The sequence below is a fragment of the Phyllostomus discolor genome, chromosome 13, assembly GCF_004126475.2.
Source record: "Phyllostomus discolor isolate MPI-MPIP mPhyDis1 chromosome 13, mPhyDis1.pri.v3, whole genome shotgun sequence".
NCBI classification, from domain to species: domain Eukaryota; kingdom Metazoa; phylum Chordata; class Mammalia; order Chiroptera; family Phyllostomidae; genus Phyllostomus; species Phyllostomus discolor.
The window spans coordinates 45,860,919-45,883,358 of record NC_040915.2 but is presented as its reverse complement, the minus strand read 5'-3'; the positions used below and the strand labels follow the sequence as shown (position 1 = coordinate 45,883,358).

Genomic DNA, 22,440 nt, shown 5'->3' with positions numbered 1-22,440 from the left:
TTTGCCTATATTTGTGATTTGCTATATTGTACTGGTATAGTATGATATTGTTAATGCAGATATTGATTATAACTGGATTAAGGAAGACAAATATTTTGTCATTTTGAAAAATGAGCTTCATTTTTTTCTAGTCTAATGGATGGGATCCCAATGATATGTTTCGATATAATGAAGAAAACTATGGTGTAGTGTCTACATATGATAGCAGTTTATCTTCATATACGTAAGTTTAATTTATATATTTAGTGCATTTGTCTTTATCATCAACTTAAATTATTACGTGGAGTAAATGTTTCTGTTGGATTTCAAATTAAACAATTCTGTGAAAGCATTATCCTGTTACTGCCTAAGTTGATAAATTCCCATTAAAACAAAATAAATGTAGTTTACCTGTACTCTAAATTTATGCTTTGAAGAAATTTCATTTTTGTTATGTTTTTAAATTGTAAAAACTAAATGTTTCAAGTATAGAGGTTATGGGGGAATAGTCAATTTAACCAGATTTGAAAATGTTACATTCCTCTAGGGAAAAGGTAACAACATAATTCAAATTTTTATTTACAAATAAATATCACTGTAACTCGCTTACAGTTTTACCAGAGTTTTATTTCAAACTCTAAATTTCCCTTAACAGTTGATTGTGACAGATATATAAACGATGACTTTAAAGCATTCACTTTGCTTTTTCTTTTCCCAATGTTTCAGGGTGCCCTTAGAAAGGGATAATTCGGAAGAATTTTTAAAACGAGAAGCAAGAGCAAACCAATTAGCAGAAGAAATTGAATCAAGTGCCCAGTACAAAGCCCGGGTGGCCCTGGAAAATGATGATAGGAGCGAAGAAGAAAAATACACAGCAGTTCAGAGAAATTCCAGTGAACGTGAGGGTCACAGCATAAACACTAGGTATTTAAAGGAAATCATGATGCAGTATTTTGGATACACAACTCAAGGTCTGTGTGACAAGGTGTATTATTATATTTCATCTTCCCTTAATGTAGCCTAGGTAGAGAATGCAAATGGAATTGGTTTAAGGCTCTATTAAAGAAAAGATTATAGTAATCTTGGAAAATATTTTGGGAGCCTCAGCTCTGTGGAGCCAAGTGTTGGATATACACTATGCGTAAGCCGAGGTCTGGAAGAGCTCATTTAGATTAGAGGTGTGTTCAGAGTACTCAGAACTTCCGGTGTGCAGAGGAACTGGCAGAACCTGTAGGGTCAGAGGAAGTGACGTGTTGTGTTGTGATAGGGTAGTGAATCTGTCACTCAAAGAGAAATAAGAGTGTAGAGTCCCTCACTTGGTGGAAAGATGTGAGAGAACCAAACCAGCTGAGGAAAAGGCCAGTGTTCCATGCTTCTGGAGTACAGGGTGAGTGTCGACAGTGTGATGGCGGATGCTGGTGGTAGGGCCAGAGGTAGCAAAGGACTCTGTATGTCATACTGAAAGAATGCCTTGTGGCAGGGGATTACGTAAGGAAACTCTGGGCTATTGAGAACTGGCCCGGACATGGAGATCAGTTAATGTTTTGAAATCGTACAAGGGTGAGGACCTGGTAACTAATTAGACCAGGGGTGGCAGTAGCACAGTTAGAAAAACCAGGGGCAACCCTGAGGTTCATTTGGTAGTTGAGTGAACAGATGGCTGTACTGGCGATGAGCTAGAAAACATGGAGCGAGTTTGAGAGGAGATACAGTGAGTCCATTTTTGCAGGTTTTTTAAAAGATTTTATTTATTTGTTCTTAGAGGGGAAGGGAGGCAAAGAAACATCAGTGTGTGGTTGTCTCTCACCTGCCCCCTACTGGGGGCCTGACCTGGCCTATAACCTAGGCCTGTGCCCCGATTGGGAATGGAACCGGCTACCCTTTGATTTACAGGCCTGTGCTCAATCCACTGAGCTATACGACTAGCTGGGGCCATTTGTGCAATTTATTGCACTTGAGTGTCTAACAGCTCTTTGTTTATTCACAAATGTGTTGAAAAGCACCGCTGTATACCTGTTAGAGTAAGATACATATCCTGTTTTACGACACTCATAGCTTAGAGTCTGGTGATTTGAATTAAAGTGTTCATTGGGAGATGCTGAGACTGGGCGACTGGCAGTGAGGATTTGGGATTCATTAGCATTGCTGCTATTAAAGCCATGAAAACCCGTGAATAGGCACAGAGAGAAAAGATCTCAGAGGGAACAAAGAGAAAGCCAAGGAGGAAGAAGGTTTCAGGAAGATAAACCATGGTTGATAGAATCAGCCGTGTACGAGGCCGAGTGGATTAGAACGAACACACAGCTGTTAAACTGCGTGCTTGGGAAGGAGCGTCTGAGGGAAAGGAGAGGCCGGAGGCTAGAACTCGGGTCAGAGTGGAAGAGAAAGGTTGTCTGGGAGTGATGCAGTTTGGTTTGGTGTTTAACCTTCTTATAACAAGAATTCCCTCCTTCCTAAATTACTTTATAAGGTTTGTTTCATTGGCCTGGTACCTTTTAGGATAAGATAATTTAGAGGATCTCTCATTTTCAGGGAAAATAAATATATTCCTCCTGGACAAAGAAATAGAGAAGTCATACCCTGGGGAAGTGGGAGACAGAATTCACCGCGTATGGGCCAGCCTGGATCGGGCCCCATGCCATCGAGATCCACCTCTCACACTTCAGATTTCAACCCGAATTCTGGTTCAGACCAAAGAGTAGTTAATGGAGGCAAGTATTTTGACCAGATTTGTCAAATGTCATTGATTAAATATACAGCTTTCTAAATATTTACAAGTTTGCATAATGATAAGAATGTGCACACCTTTAATGATTTATGTGAAGTAGTTTACACTTCAAAAATTAATTTAAATTTACCTGGTGGATAATTAGTAAAATTAGTAAAAATTAGTGTAAGTCATTGGAATGTATTTAACATGATGTACTACTCACGTATTAAGATAATGTGCTAAATTTAACCAAAGACATTGGCAAATGTCTTCACTTGGCAAAAAAATAAAATTAAAAAAACCTTCCACATATAAAGAAATTGGAAACTTTGGGTATGTTCTCAGTTTTAAAAATACTTGATGATAAAATTGTTTACACAAAATTTAAATGGAAAATTCTAACCTGTGTGGAACACTCAGTATTAATAGAGATTTATTTTTATTTACTGTGTGCTTATACATTTATGTTCTGCTTACTTCAAGAAAGTTTAGAGAGGACTTCTAACACAAGACACGACCAAGAGTCATGTGGAGAAAGTGAAGAGTGAAATGTGCTTAAAAAACAACAAAAACAACTCTGAGTGTAATAGTGGATATTGTAGTTCAGCTTCAGTAAATGAAATTTGTATCTTTAGTGGGAAGATCATTTTCTGCTCTAAGTCGAGATCGAACAGAGCTCGTAGATCATGGGTCTTTCATTTAAGTCTGGGATACTAGTCAGCGGTACTGAGACAGTATGGGAATACAGTAATTAGTGATAGTATGTTACTGATTTAGGGGGAGAAGTGGGCAATCAATTTTAGGAATTTAAGTTTGGAAAGTTAAGAGGAAAAATAGAGAACTCCAAGTTTCCAATTTCATTTATTTTCCTTGAGTCTTTCTCCAGAATTCCTCTCCAAATGAACACTCTTGAGTATTTCTATACTTAGTAATGGGGATGAGATTTCTTTGCTCACTGAGTAAAGAATTTTAGTTGTTCGTGAACAGAATTTTCAAAATAAAAACCCTGGAGGGGGCTGGGACATGTGTGATACTCAAGTGTGTGGAGGCCTATGGAGAGGAGACTGGACTGCCACGGTAAGTGCCGTGTTGTGTTTTCGCGTTGGCAGTCTTCCGGCCTGCGCGCACCCACGTCGGTGTCAGTTTATTTGGTCGGACTGCTCTGTAGTTGCATTGTTTATTAAGCAGTCTCTTAGAATAAGTTAATTCTCTCTTAAGTAAAAACTGCATAATTAATTATACAGCAGGCCCCACATTTCCTGATTTGAAAAGATTAAAATGTTTTTTGAAAAGGCAGTTACTATTAACCTTTGTCACTCCTGTGACTAGAGAAGATAGTGGAAGTAATGTTTTATTTCTACTTAAATGAACTTGCTTAATGAGGTTTCAGACTGAACCTTACATGTACGCTAGATGAAAATCACAGATGGTTGTGAGAAACCACCATTTTTAATGGGATTTTATAGCTGCTGCTTATTTTCATTATGTCCCAAAGCTAAAACTAATGTAAATCTTATTCCTGAGTTTTTGTGATTTATTGTGTGAAATTATCTAGTATATGTTATGCTCCTTTAATCTATTGATTACTCAGAAACAGTTATAGAAGCAGGATTAATAGGCAAAGTCTTAACTGTCTTCTTCAGTAGTATGTGTAGATCCTAATTAACCCTTTGGGAACGTGTATTCATTTAAACAGACTTAATTTTAAGGAGGTTAAAGTAAAATGTGAATTTATGTCGGTTTAAGTTATGCTAAAACTTATCACAAATCAAATGACTGTCCTCAAAGGGTTAAAATGTACAAGAAATCATTTTTATCATTTTACTTTTTTTTCTGTTTACTTTTTTCCCTCATTTTTTTCTTTAGTTTTTATACTTTCCTTCATATCATTTGTTCTGTCAGGTGTTCCCTGGCCATCGCCTTGCCCATCTCCTTCCTCTCGCCCACCTTCTCGCTACCAGTCAGGTCCCAACTCTCTTCCACCTCGGGCAGCCACCCCTACACGGCCGCCCTCCAGGCCCCCCTCGCGGCCATCCAGACCCCCGTCTCACCCCTCTGCTCATGGTTCTCCAGCTCCTGTCTCTACTATGCCTAAACGCATGTCTTCAGAAGGTACAATACCACAATTTGTTCATGTTTTTGTTTGTCTTTGTTTAACTCCTATGTGAGTTTATAATTAGAAAAGTTTCCTCTTCATTATTTGATAAACTATAATTTCCGTGTTTTAACTTTAGTTTATTAAACTGTTTCTATTAACCTTTTGTTCATTAGAGAGAAATTTGATAAAATGCTATGTGAAACTGAACTATCCTGAACTGTAAGAATGGGGTTCATCTCTGCCTGGTAATCCGGTACCAGGGATTACTGGGAGGGATCCTTGCTGGGCTCCTTTGCAGCCCTGGAAGGCCTGCCCCAGGGCCTTCCCCCTCCCAGTTTGCACTGTGTAAGGTGGCTGGTGGTGAACGGTGAGCTTTCTTCAGCAAGTCTCGGACTTACTGCTGAACGTGTTCATTTCCCAGCTCCTTGGCCCAGGTGCTAGTGAACCTACCTGTTGGCCGTAGGCAGGAGTGGTGATTTGGGGGTGCTTTCTGAAAGGGAGAGTCCATGTAGCTGCCTTTGTGTGGCAACCCTTAGTTACAGTCGTGTTTGGTTTTATGTTTGGGGAATTTAAAAAATTAGCTTTGCAATATTTTATAATGAAAGTCTACTTGAATCTGGAAGAAGTTCTTGATTTAATAAAAACCGTGTATGAATTTTAATCTTTTAAGTATTTTTTGCCCTTCTAAAAAAGTAAAATGTAAAAAGTAAAAAGTAAAATTCTGTAATTCTTATTCAATATTTGATGCGGATTCACCATTGCTACATATCAAATATATGGATATGTTGTAGAAAGGTCACAGTTTAATTTAAATGCAGTGCATAAATTTAAAACCTATGTTCTGAGTGATAATGTCCTTTTGATGTTCAGATATATGTGTTAAAATTTTAATTGGGTTTGCTCATTCAAATTTGCGTAGATATAGCTAATGTTGAGACTAATATGGTCTTCTGGCATAAAGTGCTTCCCTGGAGAAAATTGTGTGGTCGCTCTTTAATAAATTGTTGCCATCCAGGCAGGGAGGTCATGTGATCCTGGCTGAAGAGGCTAACCTTCAGCAGCACGTTGCATGACCATAAGGTGACTTCCTTACCCAGAAGCGCCTGTATTGGTGGCCACTACACCAGAAGCTAACTTCCATCTGAGTATTTGTTACAGTCCATTGTTAAATACGTGATGTTCGTATCGTGAGAAGAATACGTTAGATAAATCAGGACTCCTCAGTGAGTGCGAACATCTTCACGACAGTAAGTTGTAAGGATGGCTTGTGGCCTGCTTCCGCAGAAGTGGGCCTTTTGCATATTCAGGGAGGCTCCATTCAGGGTTCCTTAACTAGTTTGAGTCAAAATGTGTTACGCAGTTATGTAGTTAGGTGACACCAAAGCATTTTTTAAGTGTGAACTTCAAAATTAAAACTACTAAAGAGTTGTTTTCTGTGCTTAATAGAGGAAAGTATGCTTTGTTTCTGTATTTGCTATATTACCAAAAAGAATGAATTTTTTTAAGGTTGTAGTTTGATTTTCTTGAGCTATGCCATTCTACTTTATCGGTCTTTTTCTAATAGAGATGTAAACAAATATGTAAATACCCAATTCTTAATCATTCTTTGTTATAAATCACTCCTGTCTCCAGTTGAAAACTATTCTATATAAGATTAACATTCTTTTTAAGATTGTATCCATGATTCAATTCCTGTTAAGGACACAAATTAATGTGACATTATAAAAAGTACGGCAGCAGAGGCAAGGGTGCGGAGCCTGGGCTTCGACATTAGGGTGAGTTCTGTCCAGTGGTAGCCTGTCCGGCCTCTCCAATGAGAGCCATTCTGTAGTTTCTCCAGTGGTGTTGACAGAAGCACAGACTTCTTTAGAAATAGAAATCATTACTGAGGTGGCAGAATCAACAATGTGGAATTTTGATAATTCATAGAGTGCAAATTTCTTCCCTAAAAGTCAGTTGTTCCGGTTTTAAAAGTCATGTCGTAACAGTGGAATTTTCAGCCCGTAGCCTGTGGAGTCCAAGGAGCTGCTTGCAGGCAGGGGCGGTCAGAGCCGTGGGCTGTGACACTGATCACCATGGCAGGACAGGGAGGCACACCAAGGTTTTGGAGGAATTTAAGGAGGGTGTGTGCGTAAATTTTAATAACACAAAAACATATAGGGATTAAGGGGGTTTTTTGTTTTAAAATATTTTTTATAATTTTAGAAATAATATAGAAAATTTGAGGGAAGAAGTGAAAAGTATATGGTAAAATAAAAATTATTCCATCATGTAGCCGTAACTTGTTAACATTTTTTTATTATACTTATTTTTATATGCTTACAAATAATGAATATAGGTTAAACACATGGCTCAAATCTTTGAAGAGTTCTGACATCTCATTGATTTCTTACCACCAACTTTATCCCTTCCTTCCTTTAAAGATAAAGAGAAATAAAGTTTATTTGTAAAACTTGGTGGCATTCTACAAAATAATTCTGAAAGAATGCCACCAAAAATATGTATGGCTTGCTCCCCACCCCCTTTTTTTTTAAACCAAGAAAAACAGAGAGAGAATGAATGAATATGAATGGAATATGTGTGAATGGGTGTGTGTGTGTGTTGAGCACAAAAGTTGTACTGATGGACATTGTGGCATTTATGTCATGTTCACTGTTCCTTTCTTAGGGCCTCCAAGGATGTCCCCAAAGGCCCAGCGACACCCTCGAAATCATAGAGTTTCTGCTGGGAGGGGTTCCATTTCCAGTGGCCTAGAATTTGTGCCCCACACCCCACCAAGTGAAGCAGCTGCCCCTCCGGCAGCAAGGACCAGTCCTGCAGGGGGCACCTGGTCGTCAGTGGTCAGCGGGGGTAAGTAGCACTTGGCTTAGAGCATAATGACAGTGTTCATTTTGTAACTCTACTGTAGTAAGAAGGGCAGTGATCAGGCTGTTTGAGGAGGTGTGAGTATATATATTAAAAATGAAGTAACCAGGAACTGGAAACCATGTATTTTTTATTCTGGGCTCCACAGCTTACTTCACCATATGTTAGAGCAAATCCTGTGATCACTCTGAATTTCAGTTTTCCCAGTGAGTAAAATAATTTTTGCCGAGTCTACTTTATGGACTTGTGATGAGATTCATATGATACTCATAAGTATGAATATACTTTTTATAAAGCACCACTGAAATTCAAGTCAAATACAGAATGTCACAATGTTTGGAAGGACTGCATTTCTATTCTTGTTGAGGCCTGTGCTGTGTGCTCTGTAGCATCTGTCTGTGGTACTGATTCCTCACTGTGCTTCCCTTATAAGTAAGGAATGTTAAACATACATGAGGGACTCAGGTTTTACCTGTGAATAGCCCGAGGAATGTGCTGACAGCAGCTATAAAAGTGTAAAAATTACACTTTGACAAGATCTTATCATTAAGACTGCTTTTGCTACTTACGTTTTGCTTTCATGGTAACTGTGGAGAGTTAGAACATGTAATGATTGTGGGTATTTTGGTCACAGTCTATCTTAGTGCATTGAACCTTTAAAAGAAAAAATATCTTTAAGCTTAACAAACAAAAAGATATCCAGCTCTGTTAAATGTCTTGCATTGATATACACTGCTCGGCTTTATGTATGTATAATTATATTGTAAATTCCTTTATACTTTCTCTTTTCTTCTTTGGTCTTCAATTATAAGGAAATAATTCAGTTAACAAAATAGAATTTCTAAATATCTTTATTTCTTCATTTCTACCATTAGTCATTTGACATACTCAGGTCATCTAGAAATTAATTTTGAGAGCAAAACATGATTATAGAAGTGAAAGAATAAAAATGTAGTTGTTAGAAACATACATAGGCCCTGCCAGTGTAGCTCAGTTGGTTGGAGTGGTGTCCTGTAGACCAAAAGGTTGCAGGTTCAGTTCCTGGTTGGGGGGTGTGTGGGATGCAACCGGTCGATGTTTTCCTCTCCCCACCCACACCGCTTCTCTCTCCCACTGGAATCAATAAATATGTATTTTTAAATTTTTTTAAAAAATACACATAGCCCTAGTTGGTGTGGCTCAGTAGATTGAGTGCTGGCCTGCGGACCTAAGGGTCTCTGGTTTGATTCCAGTCAGGGCATGTGCCTGGGTTGCGAGTCAGGTCCCCACTTGGGGGTGTGCAAGAGGCAATCGCTGTGTCTCTCGCACATTGATGTTTCTCTCCCTCTCTCTCCCTCCCTTCCCCTTTTTCTACAAATAAATAAATAAAATCTTTAAAAAATACAGAACAGTGTAACTAGCTTGTTTTTTACACTAATTAGAAAAATGGTAATTATTTAGTAATAGTTTCCCTCTATGATCCCGTGGCTCAAAAAAGTAAAGAACCACCAGTGTGAAGCAAATTGAACCATTTTCTCTAAACCTTTGAATCTGAGCTCTATAAATGGGCTTATAATGGAATATGAAACCTGTTAGATACTTATTTTGAAGTTGTAGCATAGAAACCCCTGCTTGGGTTATCTTCCCTTCTTGGCTGAATTGGTCCCCGATTTCCTTAGATACTGCAGAATGGGTCTTGACGTGGCAAGAAAGAACACATGGGACTGGCTGGCTGCAAGCTGCCAGAAGGTGTTCAAGTTTACTGTCGGAAGGAGACGTGTATAAGCCTCATTCTTAGGGATCCTGCACTTTTTTAAAAGAAACTGTCTCACTTCTTAGTAGAGAACATTGCTATCTTTATTTTTTAAAGTGGCATTTATCTTGCCTTAGAAATCCAGTTTCTGACTTCATTTAATATACTACTGCCTTGAGAAATAATACATTCCGTTAGAAGGAAAACTACAGTTGTACTTAGGTATTACTGTATTTATTCTTAATCGCCACTACTATTCCTGAGACCTTGGAAAAGAAAAATTAGGTGATAGGATCAGGAGTAATTGGGAATGGGGGTCAGACAGGACTGTTTTCCCCAGGTCTTAAAAGAAGCCTCTTCGAGGATGTGCCAGTGGGGCTGAGAATGTAATGAATAACTTTTCTTTTTCTTCTAGTTCCAAGATTATCCCCCAAAACTCACAGACCCAGGTCTCCCAGGCAAAACAGTATTGGAAATACTCCTAGTGGACCAGTTCTTGCTTCTCCGCAAGCTGGTATTATCCCAGCCGAAGCCGTCGCTATGCCTGTTCCAGCTGCGTCTCCGACACCTGCCAGTCCTGCGTCCAACAGAGCTGTTACCCCGTCTATTGAGGGTAGGTAAGGAAGGGCTTCCAGGTCCGTGATACCACTTGTAGAGTGCAGCATTGTTATGGGTTGAACGTTATATGAAAAATGCTGTGTTTTATTCAAAGGTGGGTATTAGTGTGCATATTTAAAATTTTATGTAAATGAAGTGAGCTGTTTAAGTAATACTGCTAATCATGTGTTATTCTTGAATGTCTTGTTAAGGGAGTTAACATTGCTGAGTAGTAAATATTAATATAAAGTAAATTATTGGTATTTCATATCTTGACAAAGGAAAAAAGCCTTCTTAAATGGAAATAATCTTTTCCAAAAACATAGGAGATAAAAATTGTTGAATATTTTCCTATTTTATTTTTCTGTCATGTATGTAACTTGGAATTTTTAAAAATATTATCTTCTAGCTAAGGATTCCAGGCTTCAAGATCAGAGGCAGAACTCTCCTGCAGGGAATAAAGAAAATGTAAAGCCTAATGAGACATCACCTAGCTTCTCAAAAGCTGAAAATAAAGGTTAGAGCTTAAAAAGTATTTAGGTATAACCATAGAAACATGAAGGAATATGTCTAATCTCATGCCTTGATAAAGTATTTTTGATCACTTTTTCTTAATATTGTGTATATTTAGATGCATAATTTGACAAATTCCAAAGTCTATAATTATTAAAAATTTTGTTATTTTGATAACAGAACTTATTTTCACTTCTAACATCCCATCCTAAAAGAATTTTAAGTTTAAAGATTAGAAATAAATCTGTATCTAACAGTTATTAATTTTACAGGTATATCACCAATTGTTTCTGAGCATAGAAAACAGATTGATGACTTAAAGAAATTTAAGAATGATTTCAGGGTAAGTGTTGATTTGGATTTTGTTTATTTTTCATTGTTGTTCTTGCATTAGAATTTTAAAAGATAAATATTAAACATCACTAAGAATTATTCTGTGATCTATTTACTAAAATGGATTATATCTACAACCATAAACATTGAACCGTGTGTATAGAAAGCTAAACATTCTTAAAGTTGTTTTTGCCTGTGCTGTAATTACAGTAACTAAAACCATCAGATTTGATAAGAACAATAAAAATACCAAATGAATGAATATAATTTTGACGTTTGAAACTACTGTAAGGTACTGTTTGATATTTATTTGGTTAGTTTATTCGCCGAAGAGCAGAGCAAGGCCCAGGCGTTGGTTATCTGGTGTGACGCGGCAGGTGGAAGACGCCCTGCACCGCGGGGCTCTGACGCATCACAGGGTCACGTTCGGTGCACGACCGTGTTGTGGTAGAAATCTTCCATGGACTTACTGAGCACACTCTAGTTTCTCCTGGATAACTGTTTTCATTCTTTTACACAACATTTAATATACCGTGGTTATCAAGGCACATTTTGAGGACAACTCAAGAAATCATCCTGAAACTTAGCTTCTTAGAGGGGAAAAATCTGGTTTTCAACCTCTTCCTAGCTGAAGTCCTCCTGAGCACTCGTCCTGCTCAGCTGCATTCCCCTGCCAGAGGGAAGGGCCTCTTTCCCGTGCCCTTCTTTTCACTGCGTGCGAACAGACCCCTAAGCGGAAGGTGATACTCTTTTGCATGACCTTCAGTTCGATGTCACCAATGTCATACCACAAGTATTCTCGCCCATTTGCTTTTGTTTCCTCAGCATTATTTCAGCCCCTTCTTAGAGCACACTGGAGTTACTATCCTATGGAGGAAAGAGTTTTGTTTTGCTTTGAAGCATGTGAGTTTATTTTAAGCAGTTTTATTGAGATAAAAATTACATAGTATACAATTTGACCATTTTAAGAGTATAATTCGGTGGTTTTTAGTATATTCGCTGCTGTACAACCATCACCACATTCAATTTTGGAACACCTTCTTCATCCCAAAAGAAACCTCATATTTTTTAGCAGCCACTCCTCATTGCTAGCAAGTGCCCTGTCCTCCCAGGCCTCAACCAACCACTAGTCTGGTTTCTGTGTCTCCGGATTTCCCTGTCCTGGACAGTCGATAATAACTCAGTCACACAGTATGTGGTCTTTGTGACTGGCTTCTTTCACTGATCATGTTCTCAGGGGTCATTTATGTCAGAGCACCTGTCAGTGCTTCATTCCTGTTCATGGGGGACGCATACGCCACTGCACAGATGGACCACTCGTTTTTCTGTTCATCCGTTGATGAGTCTTTGGGTTGCTACCACTTTTTTACTATTATGAAAAGTGCTGTTATGAACATTAGTGTACAGTTGTTCTGTGGACATGTTTTCATTGCTCTTGCATGGAGAAATGAAATACCTAGGAGTAGAATTTCTGGGTCATATGGTAACTGTTTTTAACTTTTTGAGCAAAACTTTCAGGCTGTTTGCCAAAGCAACTGTGTTATTTTACATTCCCACCAGCAGCATATATCACAGTCATAAAGATCTGCTCTTATTTTCTTCTAAGATTTTTTTTTTAAGATTATTTATTTACTTATTTTTAGAGAGGCAAAGGGAGGGAGAAGGAGAGGGAGAGAGAGATCAATGTGTGGTTGCCTCTTGTGCACCCCCTACTGGGGACCTGGCCTACAACTCAGGCATGTCCCCTGACTGGGAATCAAATTGGCAGCCCTCTGGTTCGCAGGCTGGCACTTAATCCACTGAGCCTTACCTGCCAGGCCATCCTTCTATGAGTTTTATTTAGGGCTGTGATCATTTTTTTTAAATATATTTTATTTACTGTTTTTTAAAGAGAGGGGAAGGGATGAGAAAGAGAGGGAGAGAAACATCAAGGTGTGATTGCCTGCCCCCCCCACACTGAGGACCTGGCCTGTAAGGCAGGCATGTGCCCTGACCAGGAACCGAACCAGCAATCCTTCAGTTTGCAGGTCGGCACTCAATCCACTGAGCCACACCAGCCAGGGCAAGAGTTGCGATCATTTTGAGTAATTTTTTTACATACTGTGAAATTAGGATTCAGATTCATTCTTTTGCATGTTGATACCACTTCTCCCAGCACCATTTGTTGAAAACAGATTGAATTGAATTGTTTTTGTACCTCTGTTGAAAATCTGTTGACAGCAAACGTGAAGGTTTATTACTGAACTCTCCATTCTCCTCCATAGAGCTATATGTCTGTCCTTTATGCCAGTATCACACTGTCTCAATTAGAGTTAAGTATGTTTTATTTATTTACATATTTAGTTTTAGTAGTACTTTTAATCCTCACCCAAGGATATGTTTATTGATTTTAGAGAGTGGGGGAGAGACGGGGAGGGGGAGGAGAGAGAGAAACATCAGTGTGAGAGAGAAACATTCATTGGTTGCCTCCTGAATGTGCCTCAGCTGGGGATCAAACCTGCAACCCAGGCATGTGCTCTGACTGGGGATCAGACTGAACCCCTCAGTGCACGGAATAACGCTCCAGCCGAGCTATGCAGCCGGGGCTATAAATCTTTTTTAATACTTGACTTCTGAATTCCAGGTAGATGCAGCATGAAAGCCTGCCACTTTAGGATTTCTAGTCCTAATATTGTTTGGGGCCTGAAAAATCAAATCTGTTATTAATTCTTTCCAGCTCACATTTATGATATTAGTTTACATTTATTGAGACATTGTTGTAAGTGTCTATAAGTTTTTTATTGCCCTAACATCCCTTTGAAGTATGTGTATTATTCCCAATGTACATGTAAGGAAACTGAGGCAAAGACAAGTTAAATAATTTTCCCAGATGCACGTAGCTAGTGAAAGATAAGCCAGGCTATCTGTGTGTTTGAGCTCACTGCGTAGTATGGACTGCATTGTTTAGTGACAGAACCACCCTCAGGACACACACATGTCCTTGAACTATGATGGCTCACAGAACCCTGGGCTTTCATTGAGACAGAAATAGGAGTACCCTGTGTTACTGTTTTTTTCTTTTTCCTTTAAGAGCCAAAAGCAAAGGCAACAAAAGCACAAGTAAACAAGGTGGATTACATTAAACTGAAAAGCTTCTGCCCTGGCTGGTGTGGCTCAGTGGCTGAGTGCTGACCTGTCAACCAAAGGGTCGCCAATTCAATTCCCAGTCAGGGTACATGCCTGGGTTTCAGGCCAGGTCCCCAGTAGGGGGTGCACAAGAGGCAACCACACATTGATGTTTCTCTCCCTCTCTTTCTCCTTCCCTCCCCCTCTGCCTAAAAATAAATAAATAAAATCTAAAAAAAAAGGAGAAGCTTCTGAACAGCAAAGGAAACCATCAATAAAATGAAAAGGCAGCCTACTGAATAGAAAAAATATTTGTAAATTGATAAGGAGTTAATTTCCAAAATATATAAAGAACTCACACAACTCAATAACACCCCCCGAAAAAAGAATCTGATTAAAAAATGGGCACAGGATCTGAATGTACATTTTTCCAGAACAGACATACAGAGAGATGACTGCAGATCCTTGAAATGGCGCTCACCATCACTAGTCATCAGGCAGGTGCGAATCAAAACCACGGTGAATCGTTTCCTCACACGTGTCACAGTGGCTACTATCAAAAAGAGAAAAAATGAAAAGTGCTGGCCACGATGTGTGAAAAGGGAACCTTTGTGCACTTCTGATGGGAATGTAAATTGATGCAGCCACTATGGAAAACAGTATGGAGAATCCTTGAAGAATTCTATTAAAAATAGAACTGTCACATAACTCAGTAATTCCACTCTGGGGTAAAGGACACAAAAACATGAAACTTGAAAAGTTTCTAACTTGAAAAGATAATTGTATCCCATGTTCATTGCACCATTATGTACAATAGCCAAGGCATGGAAGCAACACAGGTGTCCATGGATGGGTGAATGGATAAAGAAAAGGTGTGTGTGCATGTGTGTGCACACTAGGGAATATTATCCAGCCGTAAAAAAGGAGGAAACCCTGCCATTTGTGATAACACGAATGGACCCTGAGGGCGTTGTGCAATAAGTGAAGACAGACAAGTGCCATCTGATCTCACGAGTGTGGAATCTTGAAAAAAACAAAGCCCAAACCCATGGACACAGATCAATGATTGCCAAAGGCAGGGGTTGGTGAAATTGGTGAGAGTTGTCTAAAGGCACAAACTTCTAGTTACAAAATAAATGAGTTATGAGGGTGCGATGTACAGCATGGTGAGTATAGTCAACACTGCTGTATTGTGAATGGTATTCAAAAGTTACTAAGAGATCTTAAAAGTTTTCATTATAAGAGAAATATTGTAACTGTGATGATAACTATTAACTAGACATACTGTGATCACTTCATAATACACTGGACTGGATCATTATATTTTACACCTGAAACTAATACATTCCTATGTGTCAATTATATCTCTATTTTTTAAAAGTAGTCCTATTTGGTGGGGAAAGAATCTCAGTTTCCTTCTGTTTAATATACTGCAGATAGGATATATGGCAGAATGCTCAAAAGCATTAATTGTGCCTTACTCTTCCCATTTGTAAGTTGGTAATAATAGTATATCCATCAAATAAGGCGTTGTAACTACTGAATGAGCTTGTAGTTTAGAACAGTGTCCAGCCAATAGTGAGAACTTTAGATATGTTTACCATTGTATGAATAACAACAACAGAAGTCTCATTTTTGCCTTACTCAAAGACCCTTGTGGTAGACACTGGAGAAGTCTTCTGTAGTACACAGTTGATCTCTGTAGCCACTGCTAAAGATTTTTATGAACAAATGCTGGCTTAAAAATGGAGTGCCCGTTTTGTGACTTAAATTGTTACTAGGTCCAAATAAATGTCCTGTCACCCTTCTCCCTCTGCTACGTTGGTGATGCAGTTAGCCATGAGAGCCCCTGAGCTACATAGTGCCGCTTCCCAGAATGCCAAGGGCCCCGGTAGTGGCACTTTGACATTGTTTTGCTGAGGATATAGTTCTCCCTCTCCACCCTTACAGCCCCTTTTGCAGTGCAGCTGCCCAGGGCTGCTGCTTGTACTTGTTCTCATTTCCACCTTTACAGCTTCTACTTTTCCTTCTCTTTTCCTTGCCATTTTCTTCATTTGTCCCTGTTTTCCTCTGGGGAGTATGACATCTTAAATCATCTTCAGGTGGGAGTAGCATTGATTTCTTCTGTTCTGCAAACTTACCCCATTATTTATTTCACTGATACCTTTTTGACTTCTGTTCTTGCTGGTTGGTACTTGTGTTTTGTGGTTTCCTCTTTTACTCACAGGTTAGAAGGTCTATGGAGGTGTATTAAGGACCAACATGCCTAATGAGGTCTTCCTCAGAAACCCACCTACTTCCGACTCTCCGAGCCACTGCTTCCCGAGGCCAGGCCCTGGTCTAGTCCAGCCTCCATAACGGTGTCTCTGCATCCCTCTTGCTTCCCTCCAGTTTACTTGCCACAGAGCTGCTGTGCTCATCTTTATAAATTCTGCTCAACACTATAACCTGCTTAAAATTCTTCAGTGACTTCTCATTAACCTGAGAATTAAAAGTAGAGTCCTTATCATAGCTTCCAAGTTCCTTTATCTTCTTTCTCAGTTCCTCTTGGTAGAGTTGGTTGTTTTTTTTGAGTCCCTCCTGCACATGTGCCCACCCTTGCTGTGGGCACAGGCGCTCTTCTTTCTCACGGTGGGGCCATCTTTTTGCTCTCCCCTTCGTTTTTAAACATGATACTTCTTTCACATAGACAGTTCCCTTTTGCAAACTCCCTCCTTCCCCAGACCTCTTTCACATTTTAGACTAGATGACACTTAACATTGAGAAGCTGCCTTTTTCTGTAAGTTGCTTTTTCTCATAGGACCCCATGGCATTTCCCTCATCTGTTAAGTGTCTGATCTGACCCAGATGGTAGTAAGCATTGGGAGGACAGGCACTAGTTTAATATTTTCCATACCCAGCAGGCACAGTTTCTGACACATGGTAGACAATCAGTAAATATTTAATTTTTGAGGTTAGGACATTTGAATGCGTAGATGACTATGGCTCTGTTACTGCCATATAATGAAGACATTACTCTTAAAGTATGAAGAAGCCTTATTCCATGTATTTTCTGCTTATAAATAATATTAGTTTGGTTGTGTGCATGGAGAAAATTGACTACTATAGTTACTTAAAATCAAGTGTAATTATTTCCTTTATTTAGTTGCAGCCAAGTTCTACTTCTGAATCTATGGATCAACTGCTAACCAAAAATAGAGAGGGAGAAAAATCAAGAGACTTGATGAAAGACAAAATTGAACCAAATGCTAAGGATTCTTTCATTGAAAATAGCAGCAGCAACTGCACCAGTGGCAGCAGCAAACCAAACAGCCCCAGCATTTCCCCCTCAATCCTCAGTAACACGGAGCACAAGAGGGGACCTGAGGTCACATCCCAAGGGGTTCAGACTTCCAGTCCTGGATGTAAACAAGAGAAAGATGATAAAGAGGAGAAAAAAGACGCAGCTGAGTGAGTAAACCTGGCATTTAGCATGTCCTGTTACTTAACTTTTTCTTAAGGTGTCCAGGGCCTTCCAACTCAAGAATTTATCTGGACTTTCAGAATGTTTCATAAGTAGCTTTCAGATTATAAACAACTTGTCTAAACAAAGGATGTTTTAAGTAAATAGGTCATTGTACCCTGAACTCTTTTTCCCTTCTCCATTTTTGTACCTAATGGCAAAACAAAATAAAACACCTTTAGGTATAAATTAAGAAAGGCTTTTTCTGTAGATGTACAGGGCATGGAAATCTTACTTTTGGGACCTATATCCCCTGGGTGCTAGGTACTGGCTCTGTTGCTAGGAGTAAGAACTGCCACTGTCAGCACAAGAGAGGAGGAGTATCTGGTGTCCCTACTTAGAGCTCAACATTTTCTGTCAGAAACAATGTTTTAGTTAATGGTTAGCTTCGTTAAAGTAGACTTAATTTTGCACATCTATTATATGAGAGGAGGGCCCCAAAAACCTGGAATTATCTTCTGGAGGGCAGGCCCCTTGTAGTACAGGCTTCTAGCTGGGTGTTCTAGGAACCCATCTGCATCAGTGTACCGACTGGCATTGTTGAGAGAGGCTGTGTTCGGCTTCAATAAAATTTTTTCTGAAGACTCAACACATTTGCCTATTCATGATGGGTGATTTATGAGCACATCTGCCCACACTACACTGAGTGATCAACAGTTTTTGACCAAAAATGGCATGACCCCCATGCCCTATCCGCCCTATTCACCTGATCTTACCCTGAACGAGTTTTTTTTTGTTTCCCTGGGTGAAAAAAGTCCTCAAAGGGAAACGTGGAAGAAGTCACACTAACAAAAAAAATGGCAGAAGCGCTAAAAGGCATCAAAATCGACAAGTTCAAAAACTGTTTTGAGCAGTGGAAAAAATGTCTCAATAGGTGTATTGCATCATATGGAGAATACTTTGAAGGTGACTGAAGTTTAAACATGTAAGAATAGATACACAATTTTTTTATAAATAAATTCCAAGTGTTTTTGGATCCCCCTCATACAGGGATGGGCAAAAGGAGGTTAAATTACCAGCCATCATTACCTTAAAAGATAAATCATAAGTAAGGTTATAAAATAACAAAAAGACAAATACAATAATTAATAAATCATAATATAAGAATATACTCAGAGCTATAAACCTACTTTTGCCTACCCCTGTATTATCAGTTAAATGGACCTTTATGGGCTAGCCACAGAACCCAACTTAAACACCATTGATTTATTTGTTATGGGTCCCCTATAGTCCAGTTACAGCTGAATTTTTGGAATGCAGCTTGTTAATGAGTTGGAGAGTACTTATTCTTGATTTGAGGCAAAAAAAAATTGTAGTTAACACTTTTTTTCTAAGGTATGTCGTGTAGGATACACTTTGTCACATTAAAAAATAGTGCATGCAAGAAATTGGTTTATTGAAGATTGCATTTCAGGACATTTTATAAGGGGCCACTACTGTCTTTTCAGTTAAGGTATCTGTTGATCGCCTGTGAGAGAAACATTATGTGTTATACTTTAAAAAAAACTTGTCCTTTTTTGGTCAGTCTTTATCAAATTAAGGAGTGATATGTGTATGTTAATGAAGTGGATCAATGATAGTGAGAATTGTTATATATGTTTAGCAATTTTTAAAAAAATACTGTCAGGTAAAGAAGACTTGAGAGACACAGAAGTTCCATGCAGCTTTCACTGGCCTTTATATTTTTGTTCCGATTTAGGCAAGTGAGGAAATCAACATTGAACCCCAATGCAAAGGAGTTCAACCCTCGTTCTTTTTCTCAGGTAAATTTATTTCCTCTTTGAAGTAATCTAGCTTTTTAAAAAAATTAATTTATTAGTAGTATACTTTTTTCATACCTGACATCTAAATTCAGTTATAGTATGCTAAAACGGCTTTCAGTTCCCTTTTCTTATGGTTTCTTATGGTCACTAATGAGCATTTTTGAGCCATAGGAGAGACCCTTGTGTTGTCATCAGGTGTGTGCTGTCTGGGGCAAATCTCTCGGGCTCTTTGACTCAGACTTTGAAGAGTCTAGGCGGGCTGTCAGGTTCATAGTCATGCTGTTGTTACCTATTCTACTGAATTTGTAAGAAAATAGATTATTCTTTAATTTTTTAAAACACTTTCAAGTTTCTTAAAAGTCACCACTATTTTTAGTAGTAGTGTTGATTATTGGCAAATTTTAACTTTTTTTTTTTTTTTAAGATTTTATTTATTTATTTTTAGAGAGGGAAGGGAGGCAGAGAGAGAGAGAGAGAGAGAAACTTCAATGTGCGGTTGCTGGGGGTTATGGCCTACAACCCAGGAATGTACCCTGGCTGGGAATCGAACCTGGGACACTTTGGTTCCCAGCCCACGCTCAATCCACTGAGCTACGCCAGCCAGGGCAAAATTTAACTTTTTACCAAAGCGTTTTTCTCTTTTATTTGACACGTCTGGTTTATTTTCTATAAGACTTTTCATTAAAAGGGACAATTAAAAACAAATAAAACTTAGAAAGACGGGGAAAATTAGTTTTCAAGTTACAATAATAGTTAGCTTTTCACCTTAAGAGAGTCTGTGTTTGTTTCTGTAGCCAAAGCCGTCCACCACCCCGACTTCGCCTCGCCCTCAAGCACAGCCCAGCCCGTCCATGGTGGGCCATCAGCAGCCAACCCCAGTTTATACTCAGCCTGTTTGTTTTGCACCAAATATGATGTATCCAGTCCCAGTGAGCCCAGGCGTGCAAGTAAGTCACAGCACTTGACGTTCTTTGCTCACCGGGTTATTTGTGTTTGACAGTAGGCACTCCGTAGGTGTACAGTGGTTTCAGGCAGTGACGGTGTAACAGAAGTGTTTGAAAAGGGGGGGGAGTGAGGTGGTGTCAGTGTAAGGACTGAATCTGAGAATGGTTTCTGGTGAGAAAGATGGTTTAGACTTACTATAGTTTGGGGTTTGTCCTTCTAGCTGTGGGTGTTTTAATTTTTTTGATGACTCAGAAAATCAGGAATACCTCAGGGCTAGCTTTCTAGCAATATACAACTGAGAGAGTGGTAAAAATGTGTTCTTATTGTCCTGAGAGCCTAATCTATTTTTCTTTTATTCCCTCAAGCCTTTATACCCTATACCTATGACGCCCATGCCAGTGAATCAAGCCAAGACATATAGAGCAGGTAAAGGTGAGAATAATCCTGCCTGTGTTTGCTTGTAGTCTGCATGCTGCATGAATGAGTAACTCAGTTTATAATGAAGAAATGCTTGTGGTTCAGCCTGGACTTTTGATGACCCACATATTACATGAGGTATTCAGATGCATTTTTTTATAAACAAAACAGGAGGAGTACTCGTCAGTTGTGACAGTTCAAGATCTTCAAAACAGTAACTGACTTTTGAAGTTTTCAGTGTTAAATTTGAAAAGAGGGTTTGCTAAATTAATTTACCAAGGTTCCTGACATTCTTACTTTACACTGACATATAATTTTCCTCCAAAGCCCAGAATTTCTTTTAAAGCAGAGAGTAGTTCCCTTCAGAAATCATCAAAATTCCACTAAAGGGGGTTTTCTCACCTTAAAAAAAAAACAACCATAAAACACCTGCAGTATCATTATTGCACCTTAAAGAATTAATAGTGCAGTAGCTTTCTAATGTAGTAATCCCCCCATCCAGTTTGGCTTTTTGTGGTTTCAGTCAACCGGGGCCTAAAAATAAAAATGTAAAATTACAGAATTAAACAGTTCATAAGTTGTAAATTGTATGCTGTTCTGAGTAGCGTGATGAAATACTGCACTGTCCCATTCTGTCTTGCCTGGGACCTGAATCACCTCTGTCCAGCATGTCCATGGTGCATATGCTACACACCCACACCCATCACTAGTCACCTTGTGACCTCTTCTGGGTTATCGGATCGACTAGCATGGTACCCGTAGTGTTCGTGTTTGAGTCGGTCTTATTTTACCTAATAATGGCCCTGAGGTGCAAGAGTTAGTGATATTGACAACTTGAATATGCCAAAAGGAGCCATAAACTGCTTTCTTTTATTTTCTTTTTAAAATTTTTTTTAATATTTATTGATTTCAGAGAGAGGAAGCAGGGAGAGAGACATAGATTTGTTGTTCCATGTATTTATGCATTCATTGGTTGATTCTTGTGTGTGCCCTGACTGGGATTGAACCCACAACCTTGGCATATTGGAGAATGCTGCAACCACTGAGTTACTTGGCCAGGGCTAAAGTGATTTCTTTATGTGAAAAGGGTGAAAGTTCTCAACTTAGTGAGGGAAGGAAAAAACTTCAGGAACAAATCTTGTATCTGAAATTGTGAAATGGGAAGATGTGAACAGAAAGTGTGTTCTCATCGACATGTTGCACCAGAAAGCACTGACTCTTTACAAAGACTCTAGCAAGGAGACTGCTGTATTTCAGTGTGCATCTTCAAGAGTTATACTCTTTTTTTAAAAGTACATTTTATTTTTTATTTACTTTTAAGATTTTTCAAAATTTATTTATTTTTAGACAGAGGGGAAGAGGGGAGGAAGAGAGGGAGAGAAACATCAGTGTGTAATTGCCTCTCATGTCGTCCCTCCCCACACTTTCAGGGACCTGGCCCACAACCCAGGCAAGTACCCTGACTGGGAATCGAACTGGTGACCCTTTGCTTCCCAGGCCCACGTTCAATCCACTGAGCCACAGCAACCAGGGCAAAAGTATATTTTATTGATTATGCTATTATAGTTGCCCTATTTTTTTTCCTCCTTTTATTCCCCTCCACCCTCCTCTCACCAGCTCCCCCTCCCCCTTAGTTCATGTCTGTGGGTTGTTCATGTAAGTTCTTTGGCTTCTCCATTTCCTATGCTATTCTTAACCTCCCCCTGTCTGTTTTGTACCTACCGTTTATGCTTCTTAGTCCCTGTACCTTTTCCACCATTTTCCCACCACCCCCTCCTCACTGATAACCCTCCATGTGATCTCCATTTCTGTGATTCTGTTCCTGTTCTAGTTGTTTGCTTAGTTTGTTTTCATTTTAATGCGTTTTTTTTTTTAGGTTTA

The 22,440-nt window shown here is 39.1% G+C and overlaps 1 protein-coding gene across 10 annotated transcripts in view; it reads left to right on the top strand.

Annotated features, from left to right (window-relative positions):
- Positions 1-22,440, top strand: part of ATXN2 (ataxin 2) — a 95,116-nt gene that overhangs the window by 53,163 nt on the left and 19,513 nt on the right. For 5 of the 10 annotated variants that reach the window (XM_036014087.1, XM_036014083.1, XM_036014085.1 and 2 more), the window contains 12 exons: positions 132-223; positions 706-903; positions 2,512-2,690; positions 4,592-4,801; positions 7,455-7,637; positions 9,800-9,997; positions 10,391-10,498; positions 10,767-10,837; positions 17,078-17,382; positions 19,134-19,197; positions 19,992-20,144; positions 20,508-20,574. In XM_036014087.1, the coding sequence (XP_035869980.1) occupies positions 132-223; positions 706-903; positions 2,512-2,690; positions 4,592-4,801; positions 7,455-7,637; positions 9,800-9,997; positions 10,391-10,498; positions 10,767-10,837; positions 17,078-17,382; positions 19,134-19,197; positions 19,992-20,144; positions 20,508-20,574 (1,828 nt within the window). The remainder of the gene's footprint in view (positions 1-131; positions 224-705; positions 904-2,511; positions 2,691-4,591; positions 4,802-7,454; positions 7,638-9,799; positions 9,998-10,390; positions 10,499-10,766; positions 10,838-17,077; positions 17,383-19,133; positions 19,198-19,991; positions 20,145-20,507; positions 20,575-22,440) is intronic. The other 5 variants (XM_036014084.1, XM_028527250.2, XM_036014086.1 and 2 more) reach the window with 2 other exon arrangements.